Source organism: Malaclemys terrapin, chromosome 1, assembly GCF_027887155.1.
Source record: "Malaclemys terrapin pileata isolate rMalTer1 chromosome 1, rMalTer1.hap1, whole genome shotgun sequence".
Lineage (NCBI taxonomy): Eukaryota > Metazoa > Chordata > Testudines > Emydidae > Malaclemys > Malaclemys terrapin.
The window spans coordinates 119,618,893-119,646,818 of record NC_071505.1 but is presented as its reverse complement, the minus strand read 5'-3'; the positions used below and the strand labels follow the sequence as shown (position 1 = coordinate 119,646,818).

The following is a 27,926-nucleotide window of genomic DNA, read 5'->3' as shown; positions in this document are numbered from 1 at the left end:
CTTAATTGGCTCCAGGTGTCCTAATTAGCTGCCTGTCTTAACTGGTTCTAGCAGGTTCCTGATTACTCTAGTGCAGCCCCTGCTCTGGTCACTCAGGGAACAGAAAACTACTCATCCGGTGACCAGTATATTCGCCCTCTACCAGACTCCTGTACCCCACTGGTCCGGGTCTGTCACAATATATTAACCTTGCAGTCACTGTATACTTTATAATACTGGTGGTAAATTAGGATCTGGTATAACATGCTGGTTGCAGAGGTATGGTGAAAGTGGGGCTAGCTCCAGCCACTAAGGTCACCCAATTCCCAGAAGCACTCAATGGAAGAGGGGCTTGTATGGTGCCATCCTGAGGTTGTAATTAACCCATACTCCCTTTGAATCAGGCCAAACATTTTCACACTGTTGTGGAGAGAACAAGGAATGCTGTTACAATGTTCACAGAGTTCCCCATGTGGTTTGCTGATTGGAGATACTTTACCACAGCTTCATTTAGACTTTTTATTTTCAAATGTCCACCATTTTGGAGATAGTCCTACCAGGGTCAATATAGCCCAGTGAAAACAATTAACAGAAATCAGATAGCAAATGATATTCTGTCTTCCAGTAGTTGTATACTGTGTATAAACAGAAGGGAGTAAGTATAACTTCCTTTTGATATTTGAGGTTCTTTTAGGAACATTTGCCAGTTTATGTTTATTAAACAGGCTAGCAAATTTGTTAGTAATTTTATAATTTTCAACTATCAAAATCCTGTTTCAATTACATTTTTAAAGAATTCACTGTACAAATGCCAGATGTCAACTGCCAAAGAGCAGTCCTAGTGACAAAACATTCTTGCCAGCATAAAACATTAAAATAATGGAAATAAATGTAAAACTAATACAAAAATATATCTGGAATTCCCCAGAAATCACCTAGAAATTATTTAAAAATAATATCCTCTATGAAACACAGTCTCAATACATGCTACTTTATAGCCAAATTCTCCATTTGCTCCAATCATATTAACGGGTGTAAGTCAGCACAGAATTTGGACCTTCATCACCAAAATCCAGCCTTTGGTTAGTTGGTAAGATTTAGAATGGATGATAACATAATTTATAAAAAGGTATGATTTAAAATGGCAGTTATTTATGTAGATATTTTTCCAAACTCATTTTATTATTATTTATTATTTTAAAAATCATAATAAAAGGAGTTTGGAAAAATCTGACTTCAAGAAAGTGACTGCACAGGAAAAAAGTGGAGGACTCCTTTAGAAAACCTTTACTTCTTAGTGAACCCAGACATGACAAGGAAATCTCTCAGGTAGTGTAGACAAGAGGCCACGTCTACACTACCTGCCGTATTGGCGGGTAGTAATCAATCTATCGGGGATCCATTTATCACATCTCGTCTAGATGCGATAAATCGATCCCTGAATCGACGCCCATACTCCACCTCAGCAGGAGGAGTAAGCGGAGTCGACGGGGGAGCCGCGGCAGTCGACTTGCCGCCGTGAGGATGGCCAGATAAGTCAAACTAAGATACTTCGACTTCAGTTACGTGAATAGCGTAACTGAAGTTGTGTATCTTAGATCGATCCCCCACTCCCCAGTGTAGACCAGCCCAGAGAGATTAAAACCTGGGCATCCAGAGAAGGAAAGTCTGTAGAGAAGCAGGAAGGGAACAGCATCACATGGTGTCCAGAGCCATCATTCCACAAAGGGCCAGAGTGGTAGGTAACATAGCTCAAAAAATGGATGGCACTGGACACAGTGCCAAATTCAGCACATCTCCCAGGAAGTATTTGCCAACAGGACTCCCACGGAGCCCCAGCAACAACTTAAAGCTGCCCTTCCATGGAGAAATTACTGGGTGAAGGCAGCAGTGCAAATGTCACCTATCCAGTGGAGTGAATGAAGCCTATAGGGGTGCATCTGAGACATCACAGTCTATTCCCAGAGCCATGACTGTGATGTTACAAACTCCTTGTTGACTAACTGCAAAGTCAAGCAGAAGGCAGCAATGAGCTAAAATGAAGATATCCCAAATATTCGGCAATACTGTAGAGTAATGGTCCAAAACACAACAGCTTACAAAAGGGATGCTGCAAAATTTGGGGATATTCATTATAAGCATACTCTGATATCTAGATGAAATGGCAAAGAAAATGATGGAGAACATGAGCGAGAAATAAAGGTTCATATTGTTACTATGATACTTTAAAATGTTCTCCACTTTATATATTTCGGACCTGATCCAATGCCCATTGCAGTCAATGGAAACACTCCCTTTGCCTTTAGTAGGCATTGGATCAGGCCCTTAAATAGGAAAACAGTAGATCTGCATAACCTGTACTGTAAATTTATACAGATCATCTGAAAAAACAAGACTCAGACTGTACTGCAGATTGTTTTTAGTGCCAGACTAGTGCTTCCCACAGCTCCCATTGGCCGGGAACGGTAAACCGCGGCCACTGGGAGCTGCAGGGGGCCGTGCCTGCAGACCGTAAATGTAAACAAAATGTCTCACGGCCCACCAGCGGATTACCCTGATGGGCCGCATGCCGAAGGTGGCCAACCCCTGCAATAGAGTTCCTCCCTGCAGAACCAAGAGGAGAAGTTTGTTCTGTGCCTCTGAAGTTATGTGGTCCCTATTTCCCAAAACCACAAACTACTGAAATTTTAAAGCAACTTAAAAGAGAGTTCCTTAGAGAGACAGTCTACCCTTAATCCATAGTGGCGTCAACAGGAACTCTATGTGAGCTCTCCCAAACCTCACCAACTGAGCCAAACTGTGTGACAAGGAGGCCCTCACTTTTACAAATACCAAGTGCAATGGCCTAACAAGATTCTACCATCCACAAGAGAGCTCTTGCTGCAGAGACATAGTGTAGTTATCTAGGGGAAGAAGGGTGAAATGCCTTCTTCTTCATCGCCACCATCTACCTAAAGCACGAAGTTGCCTTCATGAAGGAGACAGTAACACAGGATATTAGCTTGTTGGAGGTGATATATGAGGGGGGACCTAGGATTTCATCAACTTCTTCATTGTGGCATGACTTCCCTTTCTGTTATAAACCTCTACTCTCCTCTCACACAGCAGCTGCAGCAACCATGTTTTCCTTTCTTCCACTGGGACAGTGACAGGTAGCTTTTCCTGCAGCATGGCAGCCTTCTGCCTGGTCACTACAAAAACACAAACAAACCCATGCAGCCTAAAATAGGAAGTCTATATCTGGAATTCTGAACTTTAATTATGCTTCAGGGTAGATCAAAAGCACATGAGGGAGCTTTTAGTGCACTGCAGCAGGGTCTACGTGGACACTTAGTGTGCGTCGGGTTAGCGGGGGATAGATTCACAGGCCAGCTCATTGTGAACTAAGTGTTCATGTAGATAAGCCTTTAGAAATTTATGGGTAGAGATATTACTGGGTCCAGCAATATTCCTTATTCTTAAATAGGGAATATAGCTAGAACTGGTTAATAGTCCCAGTACCAGAATGAAGATTTTAAGTGTACCAAGTGTACCTTGGGCCTCCCTGGTTCCCTCAGCATTTTATAGGAGATCTCTCAGGATTCAGTATGATAGATTTCAAATGTCAGGAAGGACCCATAGAGATCATTAGGAAAAGATTTTTTAATAAAAACAGAGAGGGAATGGGATGTCTCCCATGTACAAGACAATTGCTGAGAATCCCATCGGTAGCTCCAAGCCATAAGGTATGAACCACCATACTAAGTTTTCCAGTGAAGATACTGATTTTCTCATGACCCTGATCAGATTATTTCCCCAAAGCATGGGAGAACAGAATTCCAACCTGTTTCACGTTCCTGCAGACAGCAATTACTCAAGAAATATTTGGCAGTCCTGACATGTACAATAAAACGACAGTTATCTATTCTGTTCCAAGAAAAAAACAGCTTCATAACATTTGCTACAACTTGCAGTAAAGAAACTATTTGATTCTCTGAAATCCTTCCTTACTGAATACCCTTGCATAAATAAAATGAACAGCTCCAAGATGAAAGAATTACCAGGTTATGCAGCATTCTATCAGATTTGTTGATTGTATCTTCTTAATATAGACAAAGATAAAGCAAAATATAGAACCCAGTCAAATTTGATCATACAAATTTCTAAAACACTATGTAAGCCAAATAATCTCCCATCTTCTTTTAGGACTGTAAACCTAAATAATGATGCCCATTTCATGTTCTGGAATATTAATCTTTAAAATGATTTTATTCTGAAAGGTACAGTTAAAAATTTCAGAAGTGTGAAGACTTCTCTGTTTCTGTCCTACACAGACATTTGAGGGATTTTTTAAACCATTATTTCTATATTGCAGGCAGCTGACACTAAAAATAAAAACATCATCAAAGCATGATGGGACATACCCCCCTCCGTCCCCCAAACCAAAGCGTTGCCTGTTTGGAACTAATATGCATAGCATAGGAAATACTTGTGGCAAGCCAATGTCTGTTGTTCTCGTTTTTTGCTGTTTTGACAGTTTGTAGCTGCTAGTGATGGAGTAGAGAGCAACAAGGATGCAGATCTGAATTTAAAAGGCTAATCTTGCAGCCAAAATTGCAACAAAGATGACGTTCCAATATTTTATTTTTGTCACAGTCCTAAAAATAAGAGAACTAATTTGCACGGCATTAGAAAGGTTCCAGGACCATGGGCCAGCTGAGAAATAAACAAAATGAAAACAGTCTGTGAAGCGATGAAAAGGCTAGAGCAGCCTAAGTGAAATGTACACACTTACATAACTCACTGATTTCAAGGACAGTGACTGTGTTATGTAAGCATCTGACAGGGTCATTTACTCTTTGCTCACTATGTAATTTTTAAAGAGTGCTCCCAAGGGCTGCTTTTTTTTTTTTTTTTTCAAACAATATCTTGGACAAGAGATGATCTGGGGAGAAAAATAAAAAATAAGACTTTACGGCCAGCATTGCAAACAGGAAGGGATCTAATTGCAGAAACAGAACATCGCTTCAAGGAAAAAGGATTTTCATTGTTTTAACAAATTTTAAAAGACACCTGTACTCACTGTGTACCGTCTGCGCTACAAGTAAATTAAGAACCTGGGCCCGCATACCTTTGTGTGCCTCAAACTCCCATTGAGATCACTGAGCATTTGACGTAAGAAGGAATACAGAATGAGACCCAAAGAATGTACAGTAAATTGGTCAGGAGCAGCCCTTATTACAAAACTTACTATTCTACAACAATGGGCCAAAACCAAGCTACTTGAATTGTTTTTAGCTTCAACATTTCCCAAAGAATTTGCCAGTGTTTCATTAAAACGTATTATCATTTTTCAACCATCTCTAGTCCATAATACTACATTGACATGGTTGTAAATTGCAGAGTTCTGGACTACCACTGCTAAATACTGTGGTTAGGTAGGGGTTTTTCCAATATTCAGGGATTGCTCTATTACAAAAACTGGGCACGGTTTCACCAGAGTCTAAGCACCCTTAGTTCTGTCCCTTGAAGTCACTGGGAGTTGGTGACACTCAGCACTCCTGGCTTGAAGGAAGGTAGTAAGAAAGGAAGGAAAGAAAGGGGGTCATGCTAATCTGGAATTAAATGGACTTTCAACAGCGAGTAGCATTTAGCACAGTCGGCCTCCATCCAACCCTTAATGCCCCTTTTAAATTGATCTTTTAAAATGGGTACCAATCAAGTTCAGGGGTGCTGCTTCCAACAGTAATTTCATAATTTTGTGGTAGTGAATTCCATGAGAGCTACTTATTTCTCCATAACACTGTGTGTAAGGACGTGTCTCTTGTTTGGCCTTCACGTTATCAATGGAACAAGTAGCATCTTTAAGGTCTCTGCAAATCCATAAATATTTTCCCCTTTCTCTTTTAATTTTCTTTTTGGAGAATATGGAAATTATAATGAAGAGGATCCCCCATGCCCTTCCTTATGGTCCTTAAGCAGAGGACTGGAGTAAAGGGGCCTCACACTGTTCTAGCTGCATTCTCAATACACCGTTTTTATGAAGAAACCAGAGCTGTAGAAATTCCTCTGGCATGGCATGGAACCCAGAATCAGGCAACACGTTGTCATAGTAATGATGGCTGATAAACCTCCCATGCAGGTCCACTGAAAAAGGCCAGAAGCCATAGATGGTTACTTCTTCGCACAGACCTAGGGCTGCGCTGACAAGGAAGAGACCTGTTGAAAGCCGCTTGGCATGGATTCCTCTACTCTTCCAAAACTTGCCAATGTCACGGAGGAAGTTGGGATTGGCAAAGAGCACCGTTTGGTTGGCACCAAAGTCCTCCAGGGTGTAGTAAACCCGTAGGGATGGCTCTGTCCCCGTCTTCATAGAGAAGGCTGGCATATAGATGTAGCTATGGTTATAGACTTTAACACTATCCACAAAGGTTTTTCTAGACCAAAGCAGATTCTGGAATCTGTGAAAACAAAAGAAAGGCATGGGGGTTACATATATTTTCCTGTTCATTTCAGAATCCAGCTCAAAGCTAACCTTCCTGTATTTTCAGCTATGCATGGATTTTCTCTAGCCAACCGTGTGGACTGTTTCTGCCATCGTGCCTATCCATTCCCTTTGCTTGTTAACACTGGTCTCCTCTGTCCCTTTCTCCAGTGTCATCTGGACCTGTCTTCCTGTATGTCTCCATTCCAACTCTTCACTTCTTTTCAGATCTCATGTGAAAACATACCTTTTCTCTCTTTCTTGTGCCTCTGAATTTCTCTGTCCCTCTGCTATTATTTATTATTTAGCTTCAGGAGAAAAAATGGGTTTGCAGTTGAGGCAGTTGGACTGTGACTCAGGAGAGCAGAGTTTGGTTCTTAGCTCTGCTAAAGATTAGACTTCCTGTGTGACTCTGGGCAAATCACTGAGGGTGTGTCTACACTGCAATAAAGAACCTGTGGCACCGAGTCTCAGAGCCCAGGTGAATTGACAAAGGCTTGCAGGGATTGGGCTGCAGGGCTAAAAATTGCAATGTCGATGTTCAGACTCAGGCTGAAGTCTAGGCTCTGAGATCCTCCTGCCTCGTGGAATCTCAGAGCCCAGGCTCCATCATGAGCCCAAACATTGACATCTCAATTTTTAGCCTCCACAACCTGAGGCCCATGAGCCCAAGTCAGCTGACCCGGGCCAGCCATGGCCATGTCGTAGTGTAGATGCACTCCCAATCTCTGTACCTTAATTCCTCCTCTGTGACATAGGATACTTCTGTGCCTCCAAGGCTTTGTAAGGAAAAATCCATTATTGTTTGTGAGGCACTCAAGTACTACAGTAATGAGGGACATAAGTCAGGTATAGGTATAACTGAAATATGAAAAGCATTTTGAGATAGGGTTTATACAAAAGAAATGAAAAATAAGCCAATATATTGTAGCAATGGGTTGTACCTGTTTAGAGAAGAATTAGATCCAGTCACATTTTTTTTTTTTACCCTGTGAAAACTGACAAATTTTATTGAAAATTTTAGCAGAAAGTTAACATTTCACTGAAAATGTTTTGTTTTTTTAGCTGAATTGCCAAAAACTGAAGAGTTTTCAGTTTTCTAAGAGCGGGGATGAGGGGTGAGGATTTTTCAGGAAAACAGATATTTTCTTTTTATCCAAAACCCAATTTTCTGTCTGAAAACTTTTGGACAAAGAATTTTTTTTTTACCAGCCTTAGTAAAAATCCTTGTTGTTCTGGCTCCTTAATAGTGCTTAAAATTAAATTAAAAGGATCTCAGTCAGATTCTACACCAGCAGCAGTAAGAAATATTTATATAACCAAAATGCATATATAAAGCCAGAAGACATCGTTTGTTTCTGTTATATCTTTATGATTGCTTAAATATGGTGTTAGAAGTTAACATTCTGTTTCTGGAACTACACGGACTCTTAGGACCTAGCACTTAGGAAAAACAAGTTTCATGGAAACCAATGTGTTGTTTAGGATAAATGGCACCACAGACCAGACAGACTGAGCTGAACTCCAAATTAATGTACAAGATGGAGCAATGTTGTTAAGGGGGTTTAAAGGCCACTTATATTTCTAGATTACAAGTTAAGGAGCCAGAAAAAGGTACAAGTTAAAGTAAAAAGGCTCCTGTTGGCAGCTACCAGGATGGTTTAAAATGGTGTAGATTTTTATTCTGCTAAACCACTCCTCTGACCTTTTGGCATTAGACTTTTAAACCACTGACACACACTTATTGATGAGTAAAGTTCACATCACCTTTGACTTCCACCCAGGTATCTATTCCAAAGTACTATTCTTTGATGAAAAGTAACCTCTCTATACTGAGGAATTAAATACTTCCAGAGATGCAAGATGAATCGTGACTCTGGCAGGAAATTCTAGGTTAGTTTTGGATACTCGCATCCACTCACCATGGCTCACAGTGGCAAAGTACTGTTGTTTGACACTGAATAATGCCACTGAAATGCCCTACTGAGGCATTCTGACAGGTCAGGGACTTTTCATGGATGATATTCAGGACCCAGTGGAAAAACCTGTTTAATTACAGGAGTCACTTGCTTAGTGTGGGAATCTGGACTGCACTGTTAGGATTCCTCCCTTCATCAGGGAGTCACCATAAACTCCTGATAACTTACATTTGCTCTCTCCTCAGAGTCATAGGCACCTAAGTTGTGCCAGTAAAAGATCTTGTTGTCTTTATCAGCATCCCATAGTGCCTATGTCTTGTCTTCTACATGAATTCTAATTGTCTCAGGACAGAGTAAATTTTTTTCTGCACATACGTCAGAGAAAGCAGCCCTAATATTACCTCCTTTTCTAACAGCTGGGTTATTTTCTCTCTCACGCACAGGCACCCTATATACATAAAAACTATTGCTGAAATTTTCTCAGAGGCAGAATTGATATTGTCGTCTCTCTACCACTTATAGCACCCTACCCCTCTCAAACACTGAGCAGTCTTAAAAGTGTTATATTATATAGGAATGACATATCAGGTCCAATTTAATACTGGCATTGTATAAGACTCCGAACAGCAGAAAAACTAGGATTCCTGATTACTCTTCTTCACTCTGCCATGGATATACTGCAAATCACAATCTTTGTGCCTGAAAGATGGGTGTAAAAACATCTCCTTCACAAGGGTATTAAGAGATCTAATTTTGTGTAAACAGCTTTGGAATGAGAGGCACTACACGAGCATACAAACAAACAAACAAAACCCATTGGTCTGAATATGAAACTAGCTGACCTGGAGCAGTTGATTAACAGATCTTATCAGATAGGGCTACCTAAACATGGATCCTCCATGGGCACGAACATTGTGACTGCATTTGAGCCTAATTCTAAAAGGAAATCACTTTCTTTTGAGCATTTACCACTTAGTTGTTTGTCTAGCAATGGGGTTAAGCACAACCGAAATAAACAAATAGGACAATAAATTCATTGAATAACTTATTGCATTTGGCAGACACCGATAAAGCATGTAAAGATCAGCCAGGACTGAAGTATACTGGCAGAGGAGTGCAAAGCGGAGTTACATTTACCTTTACACATTGATGTACACAATAATGATTTGTAAAAGCCAGTATCCAGTGCTATTAGTTCTTTGTTTTCATGAGTAAAGTGCAAGCCTCCCTGAATGAGGGTTCACCTGCTGCCCATGTGGAAAAGCAAGAATCCTGGCCAGTTTTGGGACATTTGGGCTGATACATTTTGAGGCAAAAAAAAAATAAATAAATTCCCCTTACAAGCACAAGCTCATGTAGGTAGAAGTGCAACCCCCCGATCCCAGTGCGAGCTTTGGGAAGCATTGCATATTGTCCATCCAGTATGCAGGGGAAACACACCTCCTGCTACAACCTCACAGGGGCAGAGTGTGCACTTCCCCAGCTCTGCTAGCCATTGCAGAGGGAGGGGTGGGGACATGTCTTCTCCCTGCTCCTTTTAGGGATTCTAGCAGCACCAGTGCTGCTAACCTAGCGCAGGCGTTGAGCTCAGGTGAGCCCAAGAATGCATTTCTGGCCAGTCCCTGCACACCCATGAGGAACAGGCCACACATTCTGGCCCTCTCCATCTAAACTGCACCAGATACAATAGGGGCAGCAAGGTTGGCAAACGCTGACTGAGACTCCTGATATAAACAAATGGCTGCATTGTTTACCTCTGCAACACTTTGATCTAACAAAGCAGGGCCAGCTAGGGATTAGCTTATTTCCCAACCAGCTATGCAGCTCCTCCCCTTACACAGCCACCCACTGTTGTTACTTTCTCCCCCAAATGGCAGCTCTGACTTCAGCATCAAAAAGGTAAAACATCATATCAAGAACTGGTGATACAGCTGCACCATTGGAAGGGCTGAGCTTTCACACATGCCCTACCCAAGTATGATTCAGCACTGAACAAGAGCAACCGCTTCTGGGGTCAGCAGATGTTTCAGTCTCCATACACATTCAATTCTTGACTCCTCTGCTGGAATTTCTATATGAATGGAACCCCTGCTTTCTCAAAGCTGCCTACCTTCCTAAGGATGGAGTTGGAGTTTTCCTGTGCATTAGTTCTTTTAGAACCACCTTCCTTGACAGTGGTGAAAGCATGCTGTACAATCTCTCTCTCCATGTGGTTAAGCTGCCAAGCTTCCTCCTCAAGAACTTGTACAGTCAGTACTTCCCTGGAATTGCTACAGCTAGATCATCATCACCAAAATATAGACAAAGGAAGGATGGGTGAGCCATGAGGAGCTGGAGGTTTTTCAAATCTCAAACGATCCTGACTTTGGCAAATCACTTTGAGTTCAGAAACCTTTCTCCCACCTCTGCTCTACAGCCAAAATGCTTCTGAAATAAATGTAGTCAAACTTTACTAATTCTGGGTCACTAAGAACAAAAATGATGCTTAAAATTGTTGATTGGCTCTAGTTTTCAAGATATGTTATTGGGTCAGTATATACGACCCTTGACTTGGGAATGGCGGAGGATAAGTGAGTTATAAAGGGAAGGGATCTCAATATAAACCAGAAATGACTAAAATACATCTTTGACTGGATCTATGAATAAATCTATGACTGGGTTTGGACAGTACTTGCTTTTTAGGCAAAACAATGAATGATGCAATCTGAAGCTGGTATTGCGTCATACATATGAATTGCATCATGTTATTCCTAGAAGTCATGGATGATGCAATCATAAAGAAGCTTACATAACTCTGCTGAACAAATTGCCCTATATCAGCTCTAGAAATCATACAATGTCGTGCTCTCTTATTTGTCAGCGTTTGATTTTGCAAAGGGACACGTTTCTGTTTAGCCAAAGTGAGCAGAGATGCCTCGTACTTGTGTGAACAGTGTAGATAACTTCTGCTATGTTTGTGGCGAAGTGACTTTTGCATCACGAAAGCGCAGTATAACCACTATGGTTAAGAAAGCCTATCACCTTTATTTTGGCTGCAAAATTGGAGATCAGGACAAGAGGTGGGCCCCACACATATGCTGCAACACTTGTGCAACAAATCTTCGCCAGTGGTTGAACAGGAAAAGGAAATCTATGCCTTTTGCAGTGCCAATGATTTGGAGAGAACCAACAGATCATACCAGCAATGGTTACTTCTGCAGGGTGCCTCCAGTTGGGAAAGGTGTGTCAAAGAAGAAAAAGTGGACCGTGCATTATCCAAACATTCCATCAGCTATACGCCCAGTACCCCACGGAGAAGGACTGCTGGTTCCTGATGCACCAGAATCATTCTCACTTGAGTCAGACGAGGAAGAGGAAGAGGATAAAACTTCTGGTCCTGAACCATCAATGTCACAGGACCCACATTTTCTCCCATCCTCCTCCTCCTCTGAACCACACCTCATAACACAAGGTGAACTGAATGACCTTGTCAGGGGATTGGAACTACCCAAGAGTAAGGCAGAGCTGTTGGGCTCCAGACTACAGCAGTGGAATCTCCTGGCAGGTGATGTTAGGGTTTCCATGTTCCGTGACCGTCAAAAGGATCTTGTCCCATTCTTCTTCATGGAAGGTGATCTTGTAGCCTGCAACAACATCGATGGTGTGATGGCAGCCCTCAACATCGTTCACGATCCAGATGAGTGGAGACTGTTCATTGATTCATCGAAGACGAGTCTTAAAGCTGTTTTACTGCATAATGGCAATGTTTTGCCATCAATTCCAGTTGGTCACGCGGTCCATATGAAGGAAACCTATGACAACATGAAACAACTTTTGAGGTGCATAAACTATGACCAACATCAGTGGCAGCTTTGTGGCAATTTGAAGGTTGTTGCTCTCTTGCTTGGTCTGTAGACTGGATACACAAAGTACTGCTGTTTTCTCTGCGAATGGGATAGTCGTGCAAGAGATTCCCACTACATCAAAAAAGATTGGCTAATCCGACAGTCATTGGTGCCTGGGAGGAAAAGTGTTCAGCATCCACCACTTGTTGAATCAAGGAAGATTTTGTTACCACCCTTACACATCAAGCTGGGTCTGATGAAGAACTTTGTCAAGGCAATTGACAAAACACAAGCAGCTTTCAAGTACCTTCATGGAAAATTTCCAAGGTTAAGTGAAGCTAAGATAAAGGAAGGTGTCTTTGTTGGTCCTCAGATTCGTGAACTTCTTCGAGATGATGCATTTGACCATGCACTGCGTGGCAAGGAAAAGACGGCATGGAAAGCCTTCCAGTTGGTGGCAATAAATTTTCTCGGAAACAACAAGGCAGACAACTACAGGTTGTTGGTGAAAAACCTCCTCAAAAGCCTTGGTTGCAACATGTCACTAAAGATACATTTTTTGCACTCTCATCTAGATTTTTTTCCACAGAACTGCGGAGCAGTGAGCGATGAGCACGGCGAGCGATTTCACCAGGATATTGCAACAATGGAGAAATGCTATCAGGGCAAATGGAGCCCATCAATGCTTGCAGACTATTGCTGGACAGTGACAAGAGATGCTCCATTTAATGAATACAAGAGACAAATCAAGAAGCGCCGAGTAGACACTGAATAGGACTAAACTATGTACATAATAGTTTTTTGCCTTTTGTTTCATAATACATTTTATTTATATAACCCTTTTGCTGATTTTTAAAGTGTTACATAAACAGGACAGGTGAAATATTATCATGTAAAGCAACCATAAACACATGAAAAGACCTAGGTTTACAATTTATGATTAAAACTCTACTATCTACATAGTATACATAGACATAAAATGTAAAAACTTAAATATCTTAGAAACAGTAGCCAATCCGTTGTTTTAATTGTCATATTTGAATTCAGCACATCAAAATACATAATAAATAGCACATTTTATCTCTGAAGCAGATGACTTCTCAAAAATTGTAGACCAGTGTAATTGTATTCAAGAGGGGTACAATATAAAAAAAAAACAATCAAACTAAAAGCTTTTATTTGAGCTAAAGGAAATCTGGAACTATATATTAGAACAACCTCCCGCCTCCAAGCCAGACTGGAAATGAGTGCCCACTGTGTGATGTACAACACCATATTTCTTAGCCAAGCAATGTCCCACACTCAACCTGACAGCATTTCTCTGTTTGTCTGTATGCAATGAGATCATTTTTGAAAACTGCATCCAATAATTTTTTCTATTTCAGGAAATGTTCTAGGTACCAATGGCCAGAAACGTACTGATTTTGGTAACAATTAGAAAACCAGAAAAGCCTGATTTCCACTAAAATCAGGCCCATAGAGTGCCCATTTGGTCCTGCAAACTGAAGATCTCCAACACCCTCTACTGTGGCCTGCACTTATCACAGGCAGCCCTTACTCAGGATCATATAGAGTTCCCTGTTTATGTAGGCTGTACATCCTGCAGGACCCCTTGCCCCACTACATTCCCTCTCCCCACCCAGGCAACTTGCCCCCCAGTTCCGGCCAATCCCCCGGCCACGCGTCCATTTGCACTTGAAAAGTTGGATAACACACAGAGCTCGGCCTACAGGAGCAATGGTGTGAACCCATTTGGGTTTTTTTTTTTCTCCTGCAAAGATCCATATATTTGGATAGTATCTTACCATACATGGTAGCTAAGGCCTCTGACTCTACATGTGCAGGAATGTGAAAAATAGTCTGAGTAAAATGTTTAAAGCCTCTCTAAACCAATGTTTTTTCTCTGAAATATGAGGCATGTTGAGAATGGTGTGATATAAAGGTTTTATTGGCTTTCACTTAGGATGATCTGTATAAATCAGCTGTGGTTTCACCATGTACACGTACACGTACACACACACACACAAATATAACCCATCTCTGTCGGAGGTTTGAAAGAGGGCAGATACTGTATTAAAAACAGAGGGTTACAAGAATACTAGATGTTTCTGTTCCTATGCCCTTCCATAATAGTATCTTGTTGTAGGCATCATAATTAGTTACCAGGGAATCAGATAGTACACAACAAACTGTTTCCTAGACTATAGAATGTATGCAGCCATTTCTAACATGTCTCTAAATCTTAAAGCCAGGAGATCAGATCCTTGGTAAATTGTTCATATTAACGCCAGCTGAGGATCTGTCCCAGAATAAATAAAAGAATATTTGGCCATACCCTATTAGTCTGAAATTACTTTACCCTATATCGGCTTTATATTTAGATCTCTGTGCAACAGAAGGTTGAATGGGTTTGCTACCATACTATCAGGGCCGGCTCTAGGTTTTCTGCCACCCCAAGCGGCGGGGGGAAAAAAAAAAAAGCCGATCGGTGGCACTTCGCGCCGCTCCATTCTTCAGCGGCAGTTCGGCGACGGGTCCTTCACTCCCTCTCTTCCTCTTTGGCGGCACTTCAGCGGCAGCTCAAAGAGGAAGAGAGGGACCTGCCACCGAATTCCCGCCGAAGACCCGGACGTGCCGCCCCAATAGCGGACGGAGTGCCGCCCCTTTTTATTGGCCGCCCCAAGCACCTGCTTCCTTAGCTGGTGCCTGGAACCGGCCCTGCATACTATGCCAGCACCTTACTAATGGTACTTGGTGATTTTCCTATCTCATGATTACCCTGTGCAATGCTTATTGTTCAGTATTAAAAATACAGACTCAATCAATTACCTTCAGCCAAATTATTATGATTGTGCTTGGCACTATCCAAACAAATAGAAAATCAAAGCCTCTGCTCCAGAGCTTATAATCTAAAAGAGAGGATATATACATGGCTCAGGGTTGGGAGAGTGGGGAAGACAGGAACAAAAATAACAATGTGTGCAATACTTGCCAATCAGGAGCCGTCATCATGATGGATGATTCTTGGGGTGGGAGAAGGATCTTATCATAGACAACACCTTGCCCCTTCCTATTTAAATCACAGAGCTGCTAGCTCCAGTGCCTTTGCCGCTTGCAATCAGGTTGTCATCTCATGGGTTGTCCTTGAGTTAGTCAGATTCCAAAGCATTTAACGATTTATAGATTAAAACCAGATTCTTAAATCCCACCCAAAAGTTGATTAAACATTACTGCAGGCTTGAGAGTACAAGTCCTGGCCAGTCTTCAGCAGGCAGCCCACCCTTCCTCTCTCTGCTACAGCAGAACAACCATTAACCTCTCTGCCAGGTTCCAGTCTCTTGGGCTTCCCTAATACTAGCACCCAAGAATGCTCTATGTTACTGTGAAACACAAGATGCTGCATGATTTCAAAAGCCTCAGTGTCAGCTGGAAAAAAAAAGTTGCAGCCACAGAGGGAGGTCGGTCTGCCTCACAGCAAGTCTGTCTGCCTCTACTGAGTCTACTGAGTCACAGAACAAGTACAGCAAGAGCAGTTCCAGTGCAACCTGCTGAGAAGTGACATGCCAATGTTTCTGAAACCGGAACGGAACTGAGAAGCAGATTTTGTCACTGTGTCCACTCAGTCTTATGCTGAGACAGCTAGGAAGGCGGGAAGTGGGGAAAGTAGCTGTGTGTGATATGTACGTCGATCATGAAAATGGGTGAAAAAATTTGGTCGAAATCTAGTTCTGGCAACAAATGCATATTCAGTGGCATCAAAACATTTAGCAAATTTGTGCCAATTTCACGGAATGGTTCATGTGGAAAAAAGTCAGAAAAAAATGTAAATGTTTGTTTAAACGTTTTCTAAAAGAAACATTTCAATTTTTCAGTTTGAAACGACTTCTCATTTCAAAGTTTCCATTCATTTTATTTTTAAAAAACAAAAGATGTTTTTAAATGGTTAGAAGTGAAAATACTTAGTTTCGCCCAGACCTTCAACAGTTTCAACTTTTTGACTCACCAAAAATTTCAATTTGTTTTTATTTTGGTCTGACCTAAAATGAATAGTTCAACATTGCCAATGATGAAAAATCCAATACTCACCCAGCTCTACTCTGTGCTATTTATTCTACTCAGTTCCTTATATAATGCACCAGGAATTGGACTGAAGTTGCAATTAATATCGCATAGGCCACTGAGGAGCCATTACATGGTAATTAGTAGGAAGAGTGGGATTTGAAACAACAACCTACAGGTAAAAAGCCTTGGATGCTCTTAACAGTCCCTTCTGCCATGTGTTCTCCTCCCATAGGAACAAACACCCCATCAGCCTCTATGAATGACATTTCAAATGCTCACATTTTACATGCTTGGGAAAACAAATTCTCATAATTTACAGAATAGGAGAGGGATTTTCTAATTCGTATAGCACAAAGAATCATCTGGCCCCCACTAATGGTCTGCGTAATTAATACTGAATTACAGCAGAAATTCTATCAAAGTACTTAGGACAATCATATTAATACTAAATGAGTTCCACATGCTTAATGCTATTACAATAAATGACCAAGAACTGAACAAAGGTTAGGTCATTCTTTTAAAGCACTGTTCAATAAGCAAAGAGGAATAAAAGCCATCCATTAGCAGTTCTTATCTCTCGTCTCTCTGACACAGTGGTAACCAGTCACATGGAAAAGACCACAGAGAAGGCCCTGATCCTCACCTGTGTGCGGAGTACACAGTACAACTCGGAAGAGAGAATGCAAAGTGGTTTTAAGCCGCCATTATGCTTCTCTGCTCCTGAGCTGTCTCTGAATGACACCATTAGGGATCACTGATGCACAGGATAGCCACTGTCACGCTCACTAACTCACCTCGCCACCCTGAGCGATACAGGCTGCTGGGAGAGATGGTGGGACAGGAGCAATTACACTAACATTATGCTTCTGAAGTATCATCCAATGGTAGTTATGTTGGCTGCACAGCCTGTCACAGCAGAGCAGGACAAATAGCACAAAGGCAGCTGAGTATCAGGACAGTAGACTTGACTGTTAGCATTTCATTCAACAGGAACAGTCCATAATACATCTTAAAATAGCGATGCATCTGGGGTTCTTGCAGTACCTTACTGAAGTTCCCTTTTGTTTTACATACAAAGATGTGGTATGGGCAGTGGTGGGAGAGAGACTACAGGTAGAAGGGGTGAGGAGGGGCCCCCACTTGCTCTGGCCCAAGGCCCCACAAAACCCTAATCTGCCTTTGGGTGTGGGAGGGAAACGGAGGCATTTTTACATTATTAAACTCTTTCTCGAAGCCAGCCTTGTCTTGCTTGACTGCTGCCAAGCCAACATGCTGCTGTGTGCATTCCATGAGGTTTACTGGATGCTTTGTATTGTCAGAGCAGTGCAAAGAACCCTGAGCATTCTGATGAATCTGTCCCTTAACTTGAAACACTAACAGAGAGGGGATTGTTAGTTAGAAAATGCAGGACCTTTCTTCGCCCTCTCCCCTTCTAGAAAATTAATATTTTTAAAATGTTAACGCATTTTTCATAATGCAAAATCAAGTCAGAAAATGTTATAGTTACAGCTCAGGGCTAGTGTAAATCAGCCTCGCTCCTCTGGAGCTACACTGATTTATATACACTGAGGATGTGGCCCTCAGTCTATAATTACAAGATCCAAGTTATTTTAGAGATATTCATAAGTATCTAAAATTGTAGAACACACTGTACTACATTGCATTATCTGAGAAGCAATTTGTGAACATGTACTAAAAGCCTGTACCATAATGCATTCACACAAAGGAGTGTTCATTCAGTGTTAACATTTACAATTCCTGAGTGCTTAACTAGACTACTAGACAGAAGAAATGTGAAATGGCAATGACAGAACTGAAGCATGAAGTGAGGAAAAATATAGGGGCCATCACAAGGAAGTTGAATGCGTGCCAGATATTCCACTGGGTTATTTCTCATGCCTTTCTCTGCAGTTTTAGGTGCTAAAGTACTAAGTGCATGCAAAGCAGGTGTCCAATATATTGCACCTGCAGTACACCACCAGAACCAATCAGAAGATCAGCAATTTCTTCTTAAAGGTGACCTGCAAGTTGTTTACACAAAATTCTCTCACCTGCAACAATATGCCCTGAAGCTCCCCAACAGCCAGGAAAACATCATTGGTTTAAAACTATTTTCCCTTTATATCTCATAATGTTCAAACCTCAGCCCAACTTGACTCCCACCCCGCTGCAACACCCATTTTAGATCTGTGCTAAACTCAATGGTTTCAGCTGGCAGGACTTTGTGCAAACTTTGTGTTTGGTTTTGACCTGCACCACATCATGCTACTTAATTTCAAGCTTCAAAGCCAAAGGCAGGCAAAATTATCTTCACTACTAACACGTTTCATATGGTATCCATATGAAACCATGAATGAGCCCAGAATTGCTTTGAAGTCACAGGGAATCTGGGCTGAGCTTTGCACAGTATCGGCAGGAGCGCCGCCAGCTTTTTTGCTGCCCTAGACGGCGGAAGGTCCCGCCCCCGAAATACCGACAACGACCAGGGTGGCCAAAGATCCGGCCACCGCGGTCGCCGCCCCCCAAATGTTAGCGCCCTAGGCGACTGTCTAGGTCGCCTAATGGGTTGTGCCGGCCCTGAATATCAGGTAAAACATTGAGAATTTTGCAGAGTATAATCTGTTAGGTACCACAGCAATGGTGTCACATCAGCAATAGGTTTTTGCTGAGAAAACTATCCCCTTATGGTCTGGTTTAAGTGCTCAGGTAAAGAGTTTTGCAATTCTAAAAAAACGGGGATTTTTTAAACTTTAATTATTGAACACGCTTTGAGGTATGAAATTCTAACAGGGTACATTATGCCATTGTCTTACTCAGCCAAGCAGGGGAGTAGGACCCCTCTGCATTCCCATGCTGAGCCTATCGGGAATCTTAGGTCCAAGCCTGATTCAGAGCCCTGCCCCTGCTCTCCAGATCCTCCTCCTGACAAGCAAGTGGGCAGGAAATGAGCAGGGAGGGGTGAGGAGTAGACAGAGCATTGCTCTCTGGACAGGAACAAGGAGGGAAAGTAAGCTGTTCCCTTTGAAGGGCTGCAGTAACTTATTTCACTCCAGAGCAAGACGGGAGCAAGGGAGGAATTGTGACTCTCTGAATAAGAATTAATCCCAGGGCTCTTGAGGCAGAGAAATTACTTGGCCCAATCTAACCCAATATTAACAATACCAATTTTTTGATAACTTCTCCTGGTACGGTCCTTCCATATAGATTACCTTCTTTCAGTTATTCAAACCTTTCCAAAGCACAGAAATTTTTCATGTTTGGTCTCAGCCTGAACTTTATTTCCCTTTCTCCCTTGGGTAAATCTGTGCAAAATCCAAGTAGCCACTTTTCATTTACAATATTGAGAAAAACAAAAATACCTTCTTCCACAACCAAATTTTGAAACCTCTAAGCTGACATATAAATAGTCCTCACCAAGGAGTGGATGCTTTCTACATTTGAAAAATACGGATGCTAAAATACCAAAGCTATATGAAAGTTTGCATTTGCACAGTAGACAGTTTTAAGTCTATGCTACGCCTTCTAAATATGGGGTAAAATTTTCAAAATTCAGAACACACTGAGTAACTTCAGTGCATAAGAGTAGTTTAAATCATACAACATTTTCCTTCACACTTATCCAGCTCCTTCATTGGCATAAGAACCATAAGCATTTGTATTGCTATTTATTCATTAGGTGACAGATGACTGGTTACAACAACTAGTGAGATAAATGCTAACAAAGAGCTGATGTAAAAGTTAACAGGATCATTCTATTGTACTTTCTCTTTGTGACCAACAGGACATAATTTGATTATTCAAGAAAATAAAACAGTGTTTAATCAATTTCTCCATCCACCTGCTCTGCCTGTAGAACATTATCATTGTTAATTTATTTACTACTGGCAGCATTCAGTGAGTGGGCTTAATTTCCACTTGTTATTTCTTACTGAAGGAATTCTTCCATGAGAACGACTTACACTCTCCTCCATTAATCTGCACTATGCACAATAACTCTTTGATTTTCTTCAGCTCACTCTTTTTTTTTCATAGCGCAGATTTGTTCTGCCCCAGTGAAACGATGGCATTTGCCAAGTTTCAGTTTTCTTCTGCAACAAAAAAAGCTATTATGAATAAAGACTGGTCAAAGTACAAACAAATCAGTTTAGCTATTTAACCTTATCCAAGGGTATGCATATATCTTTGGTCTGGAAATCTCAGTGATCTCAAGATTTCCAGCATCCGTGCTTTCAGCCAAGCCAGAAATAGAAGAATAGTCTTTTCTGAGGTATTTTGGTGGTACTTTTCCACATTCTAATCTAATTCTATTTAGGTTCTTATCTCTGAGGTGTCTGAGCACAATCCAGACCTGGATGAAAGCAAACTTTCACAGACCTAGTTGAGCTTTGTGCAAAAAAGTTCATGTGAGTAGTTATGTTACTCAAATCAATACACTCATAATTAAATGCGTTGGCTTTCCATAAAGCCTGTGTAACCTACAGTAGTCTCTCTATAAAAGTCAGTATTTGCTAACTGTTACCATCGAGTGATATTTGAGATGCCACAGTTTTTTCTCTGATATTTAAAAAAGAAAATAATTATAGTACTGTCACTGTTAGCTCACCTTAACTTTTTAATAATGATCACACTCTGTTTATTTTATGAATGGCTGCATCTAAGTTTATATTGGTACCAGGATACCAGTTCTGTTATCACATAATACTGATCCTGAGTATCAACTGGTCCATAAAACTAAACTGCTAAGCCACGGAGACTTACTAACTAGCACTGTGGTACCAGAGGACAATATTATCGTAATGTTATTTATGATAAGGAGGATGCTGGCCCTCTCTCTGGAGAATTTTTATTATTTGAATAAAATTTTGTCTTTTTGTATGTTTACTATTGGTTGCTGACTTTTCTGCCTTTTTAAGGTCCACTTGAATTTAAAATGCAAAATCCCAGGCCAGTCACACTTACAAAATTTTTCCTCCACAGAGGTAAAGGATCAACCTCTTCATCTTTAATAGCACTTCATTCAAACTGCTGTTCCAAACCATGGCACCACAACACTTGCTACCAAACCTGTCACTCCAGAAGTAATAGCAAGGAGGCATTCAGATATATATGTATGGATGGGGATCGGGGTCATGCTGATCAGCTGCCATGGACACAGGACTTAGGTGAGTGGACATGATACTAGCAGTTAGAGTTGAGGTTCCCAAAACCAATATGATTTTAGACACTTTTTTTTCTGTAGTTCAGTACCGTAAAGGGTATCCCATAAGGAAGTACTAAGATGACACTATGTCTAAGATCACTGATATATGCCAAGTACACCCAATGAACAATAATATATCACTAACTATACTTTATTCTGTAATGCTTTATCCAATATGTCAAGATGGCTAAGATATTAACTTAATCATTATTTATCAATGTTACGTAGCAGGGTGGACACCTGCTCCAGCCTGGAAGGGCCTGAGATAGCCCAGGGAGAAGGCAGCTTGAAGGCTGAGCTGATTGGGGGAAGTGGCTGCAGCTGGGGCCACGCCCCAAACAGACTCAGCTGGCCCTATAAAGGCAGGGAGCCAGAAGCTCAGACACAGACTCTCTCTCTGGCTGTAGAAAGAGAAGGACTTGGCTGCAGGGAGCTAGACACAGGGTACCTGAGTGGAGCAGGGCTGGGGAAACACAGAGGAGCTGGTGAGTTCCTGCCTGGAAAGCCCAAGGCTGCAGCCTAGGAGAAGGCCAAGAGATACTGGGGGTTGCAGAGGGCAGCCCATGACTAGGCCAAGGCAGCAGGTCCAAACCCAACCTTGCCGATGATGAGTGGCCTATACTGCAGTCTGCCCCAGGGAGCGGGGGCTAGTTGGTGACTGGCAGTGGCCTTATCCTGAGGCAAGGTGGGGATAGTGGGTGGAGGTTCCCTGGGGAGGGGAAACCCAGAGAAAGGGGTTCTGCCAGGGGGCAGCCCCCCGAGATAAGGGCACCAGGGTCCTGGGAGGGACATGGGGGGCCAGAAGAGGCAAGGCGGATCACCGGCCTGCAGAGGGTGCTCCGGAGGCTGGATTGAGCTAATTCCCTGGGAGACCAGCAGGAGGCACTGCAGGGGTGAGTCCGACCCCTTACAGAGTGGTGGAGAATGCGGGCATAAGTGGTCTGCCCCTGATAAAAGGGGCAAGGCAAGGACTGGGGTATTGCCTGGACATTAAGGTGGAGAAACTGAGGAACAGGACAATGGATCCCATATACACCAGGGTATATTATGCAGAGACCCTGGGGGTTGTCCCTGGGTGGGGCTAGGCGTCAGAGGCCCTCTGGAAGGGGGCTGATGGCCTGAAGGGGGCCCGAGAGCCCAGGACAGACTGTGGGAGGCGCTATGGGCCCTCCAGGCACAGGTCAGCCAGCTGGCGGAGGAGCAGCGAGCCGTGCGAACGCTCCTGAGGAGGGAGTATAAAAGATACCGCGGAGGGCATGGGACACAGAGTGCCAGGGCCAGGAGACCCATGGTGAAGGCTTGCATGCCTGTGGTCAGGCCAGACATTTAAAACGGGACTGTCCCGATGGGGCTGGAGGCAGAGGACCTCACCCCAAAACAAGATGGTGCCCAATCCCTCAAGTAGGCCGTGGGGGTAGGGAACCTTGGCGTCTGAGGGCATGTTGGGCCTGTGGGCACAGGGGGCACCTGAAGCGGGAGTGCCCTGGCCGCAGGAATACGGCCCAGGGCAACCCAGGGAGGGTTGGCCCAGTGAAGGACAAAAGAAAAATACCAAGGCCTGGAGGCGGGATGCCTGCTGGGGCTGCAGGGAGCCCGAGCATATAAGGAGGCACTGCCCCCTCAGAAGAACTGAGAGAGTGGAGGAGGTCCCTGTAGGCCCAGGAGGGTCAGGACTGGAGGTAGAGGCGGAAGCCAGGATGGAGGGGATCCCAAAGAAGGTCGGGCCCAGAATGTCGCTGGGCTGGCCTCCAGTGAGGAGACCCAGACTGACTGGGCCCAGCACAAGGCCGAGACCCAGTCTGTAGTGGAACAGGTCACTGTGGGAACCCAGACCCTGAGGGAAGAGGGCCTGGGGGAGTCGGGCTTGCGTGCACAGCTGGAAGCTGCAGAGCGGGCCCTCCGCGAGGCCAAAGCGAGAGCCTTGGACCTCGCTAAGGAGTATGAGGCTGTCGTCGAGGAGGAGACCCACTTGTGGAAGCGGCTAGAAGACAGCGAGAAGAAGCAGGCAGCTCTGGAGGTGCATGGGCAATTGGCCCAGGCCAGGAGATACCCCTACCCCCAGGGGTGGTGATCTTGAGTGGATGGGGGGTGGTGTAGCAGGGTGGACACCTGCTCTGGCCTGGATGGGCCTGAGATAGCCCAGGGAGAAGGTAGCTAGAAGGCTAAGCTGATTGGGGGAAGTGGCTGCAGCTGGGGCCATGCCCCAAACAGACTCAGCTGGTCCTATAAAGGCAGGGAGCCAGGAGCTCAGACACAGACACTCTCTCTCTCTGGCTGTAGAAAGAGAAGGGTACCTGAGTGGAGCAGGGCTGGGGAAACGCAGAGGAGCTGGGGATCTCCTGCCTGGAAAGCCCCAGGCTGTGGCCTAGGAGAAGGCCAAGAGGTACTGGGGGTTGCAGAGGGCAGCCCAGGGCGAGGCCAAGGCAGCAGGTCCAAACCCAACCTTGCCGATAATGAATGGCCTATACTGCAGTCTGCCCCAGGGAACGGGGCTAGTTGGTGACTGGCAGTGGCCTTATCCTGAGGCAAGGTGGGGATATTGGGGAGGGGAAACCCAGAGAAAGGGGTTCTGCCAGGGGGCAGCCCCCCAGATAAGGGCACCAGGGTCCTGGGAGGGACACAGGGGCCAGAAGAGGCACCGGCCTGCAGAGGGTGCTCCGGAGGCTGGATCGAGCTAATTACCTGAGAGACCAGCAGGAGGTGCCGCAGGGGTGAGTCCGACCCCTTACAGTTACTTACATAAAACCAAAGCATGATAGCAAAGGCCTGTCAGTCAGGTTGGGGATAACTGAAGTGTTCAGCTGATACTGTAGGAGCATCTTGTAAGTCATTCACTGATGGAAAATAACACTCAGTGAAACCGTAATTAAAAAAAAAAACAGTTCTTACCTGTCATTCAAGATTACAGGATAGCTCACCACATAGGCATGGGAGGAAGGCACAATGCTCTCAGTTTTGTTCCAAGTGTGCTGAGTAACCTCTAAGTATATGCAATACAATATACCTCTAACCACCGCTCTTGAGGACACTGTGTGCAACAGAGCCTGGGAGATGTTAAAGTGAACATAAGAACGGCCATACTGGGTCAGACCAAAGGTCCATCTAGCCCAGTATCCTGTCTTCTGACTGTGGCCAATACCAGGTCCTTTGGAGGGAATGAACAGAAGAGGTAATCATGAAGTAATCCATCCCTAGTCACCCATTCCCAGAATCTGGCAAACAGAGGCTGGGGACACCATCCCTGCCCATCCTGGCTAATAGTCACTGCTGGTCCTATCCTCCATTAATTTATCTGGTTCTTTTTTGAACCCTGTTATAGTCTTGGCCTTCACAACATCCTCTAGCAAAGAGTTCCACACGTTGACTGTGTTGTGTGAAGAAATACTTCCTTTTGTTTGTTTTAAACCTGCTGCCTATTAATTTCATTTGGTGACCCCCTAGTTCTTGTGTTATGAGAAGGAGTAAATAACATGTCCTTATTTACTTTCCCCACACCAGTCATGATTTTATAGACCTCTATCATATCCCCCCCAATCTATTTTCCAAGTTGAAAAGTTCCAGTCTTATTAATCTCTCCTCAAATGGCAGCCGTTCCATATCCCTAATCATTTTTGTTGCCCTTTTCTGTACCTTTTCCAATTCCAATGTATCTTTTTAGAGATGGGGCGACCACATCTGCATGCAGTATTCAAAATGTGGGCTTACCATGGATTTATATAGAGGCAATATGATATTTTCGGTCTTATCTATCCCTTTCCTAATGATTCCCAACATTCCATTAGCTTTTTTGGCTGCTGCTGCACATTGAGTGGATGTTGTCGGAAAACTATCCACAATCACTCCAAGATCTCTTTCATGAGTGGTAACAGCTAATTGAGACCCTATCATTTTATATGTATAGTTGGGATTATATTTTCCAAAGTAAAGAAATATTTTTACCTCTGCCTTTACTCCATCAAATGCTTTTGTTGGCATGAATCATTAAGGCAAAGCTAGAGAGGTTTGCTCATGTTACGGAGCACCCAAGATGGAATTATAGCCTTAAAGGTGCAATTCTACCCAAAAAAGTGAGTGTACATAAAAACGGTAACTTATTATTCAACAAACTGGCTGTATTTAGAGCCATAGCTACTCTAAATACAAAGGTACCTTTAAGGACAAAGGTAAGTTTTTATTGCTTGTTTACTCCTGTTGGCCCTGAAAATCACACATCTAAGAGGGAATGCACTGGATTCTATTACACTTTGTGCATCATCAACATTGCTGATAAGGGATTGATCTAGCTCCCATTAACATCACTGAGCACTGGACCAGACTGCAATCAGTTATGTCTGTTGAAGGGAATCAGAAGAGAGCAAAAATTATCAATCCACTCTTTATATCCTTTAAAGCACAGGATACTGAATTCACTGTGTTTTAAATATCCAACAGTGACGAACAACCTTATATTGAGATGGGTGGAGGTGTCTAGCTGGGCAGCACAGCATTTGTGAGTTGGAAGAGAGGATAAACAGTGACATTTCCAAGTGGTATTAAATTTGGATGAGTGTCACTAGGACAGAGAAATAATACAAAGGCACCTAAAGAGTTTAGAAATATGAGCAAAAATTAACAATTCAATGCAGACGTTTCCTGAGCGGGAGAAACACAGAAAGGAGAAATGGCAAAGGAGACCATGGAAATCAGAGACATATATAATTCTTAGTGCGGTCTATTTTGTAATGAGTTTAGTTCTTAAAGATACAGACATGCACTTCTGACACTTCCTACCAGAATGACCTTATAACAGTCTTAGGAAATGAGGTTACAACGCAGAATATTTCCACTAACATTCTTCCTTTTGAGTTTGTCTGTTATCATCTTTGCCACCCAATGTTATTTCCTCTCTCTTCCCCAGTCTGTTTTGTCTCGGCCGCTTCTTTCTTTCTTTCTTTCTGATGGTTTTGGAACAAATTGCACACTAAATGCCTTTCTCCTTACATTCCCTCCCCCAACAGATATATAATGAGAGAAAGAGAGAGAGAGATTGATCTATATACTCCAACAAATACCTTAACAACTAGCTCCTTACAGAAAGATTCTCTTCACTAAAACTTGTAAGTGATGCTACAGGACTTACTCTTTAAAATGCCAATCATTTTCCACACAGTACAGATAAACGAAAGGCTTTTCATTTGTTTTACATGTAGAGAATGAAATAGAAAAACAAAGCAAAATAATTTGAATGGGCTACATTCTTGAGTATTAGAGATTACTAACAAGAGGTTTTAGATCCTGCAAATGTCCTTTCTATGACATGGAGAACCCCATTTACAAACACAGGACATGCAAATATTACATTTGGATGTTCAAAGGGATAGGGAAATTATGTAAAATGGCCATGCATGAAGAGTTCCACAAATTGTTTTGATAAAAACCTAAAAAACCATTCTGCAAAAATCTAAATGTTTTGTGTGGACTTTTTTTTTTTTTTTTAAACCAAATATTTCAATTTGAAACAACTTTTTGTTTCAAAATTTAAAGGTAATTGTATTTTTTCTCAATTTTTGAAAAAGAAAATCTCAAAATAGAAACAAAACATTGTTTTGACTCAAACAAAACATTTAATAGGACCCAAAATTAATTATTTTTCAACTTTTCGATTTGTCAAACATTTCATTTTCAGGTTGACCTAAAATGATTTTTTTTTTTAAAGTGCTAGTGAACTGAAAAATTCATTATTCACACAGCTCTACTAGAAACGTGTATTTAAAAAAAAAAAAAAAAAAAAAGTTTGGGCCCAGGGCTGCAGACTTCCCCTATCTAAAGGCTGGCTCTGCCAAGTCATACAGTTATTAATTGACTCTCCTCTGTGGTACTGTACCTGAAAAGCAAAGGCATAAGAGAGGATAGAAGGGGATACAGTCATGAAAATTAGAATGACAAAGGTTATGCTGAGACACAAAGGATAATGGGGCTTGAAATGACAGAAAAAAAAAACATGGAGCTCAGAAAGGGATGAGCACAGAAGAGTCAGTGAAATACACACAGGAAGCCTGACAATCCCACCATGCATACAACATGCACCAGTGAGGAACATGTAACACACGTGCCATCCTGCAAAACAAAATTAGATGTGGCACAAAACAACGAGTGTTGCTCTGCCAGGCAACACCAGGTCAGCCTGTGCACAGATGATGCTCATACAGGGAGAATAATCAGGAGCCCAGCCAGCATGTCATGCTCAGAAGGTGGGCTTCAGTGCAGAACCTGAAAAATATGTGCATCCCCAGGCAGGAAATTGTGTATAAACTAAAAAAAAAAAAACCCCAAACCCCAACATCAGGCATCTTTAAAATGCACATCATGCTGCTGGGACCCAGGGGAGCATGAACAACAGAATCAAGCCAGATGTGCACAGCAGCTGGTGGGATCTCTAAGTGAGGTGCACATCCCTGATGGATTCTCTGGGTACAGACGTTGTTCGTGAGGGAGTTGTC

The 27,926-nt window shown here is 42.7% G+C and overlaps 1 protein-coding gene across 1 annotated transcript in view; it reads right to left on the bottom strand.

Annotated features, from left to right (window-relative positions):
* Window positions 1-1,301: 1,301 nt before the first annotated feature.
* The window catches only part of ST8SIA1 (ST8 alpha-N-acetyl-neuraminide alpha-2,8-sialyltransferase 1), a 157,589-nt gene continuing 130,964 nt past the window's right edge, over window positions 1,302-27,926 (bottom strand). The window contains exon 5 of the mRNA XM_054036806.1: window positions 1,302-6,419. Within this exon, the coding sequence (XP_053892781.1) occupies window positions 5,933-6,419 (487 nt within the window). The 3' untranslated portion in view covers window positions 1,302-5,932. The remainder of the gene's footprint in view (window positions 6,420-27,926) is intronic.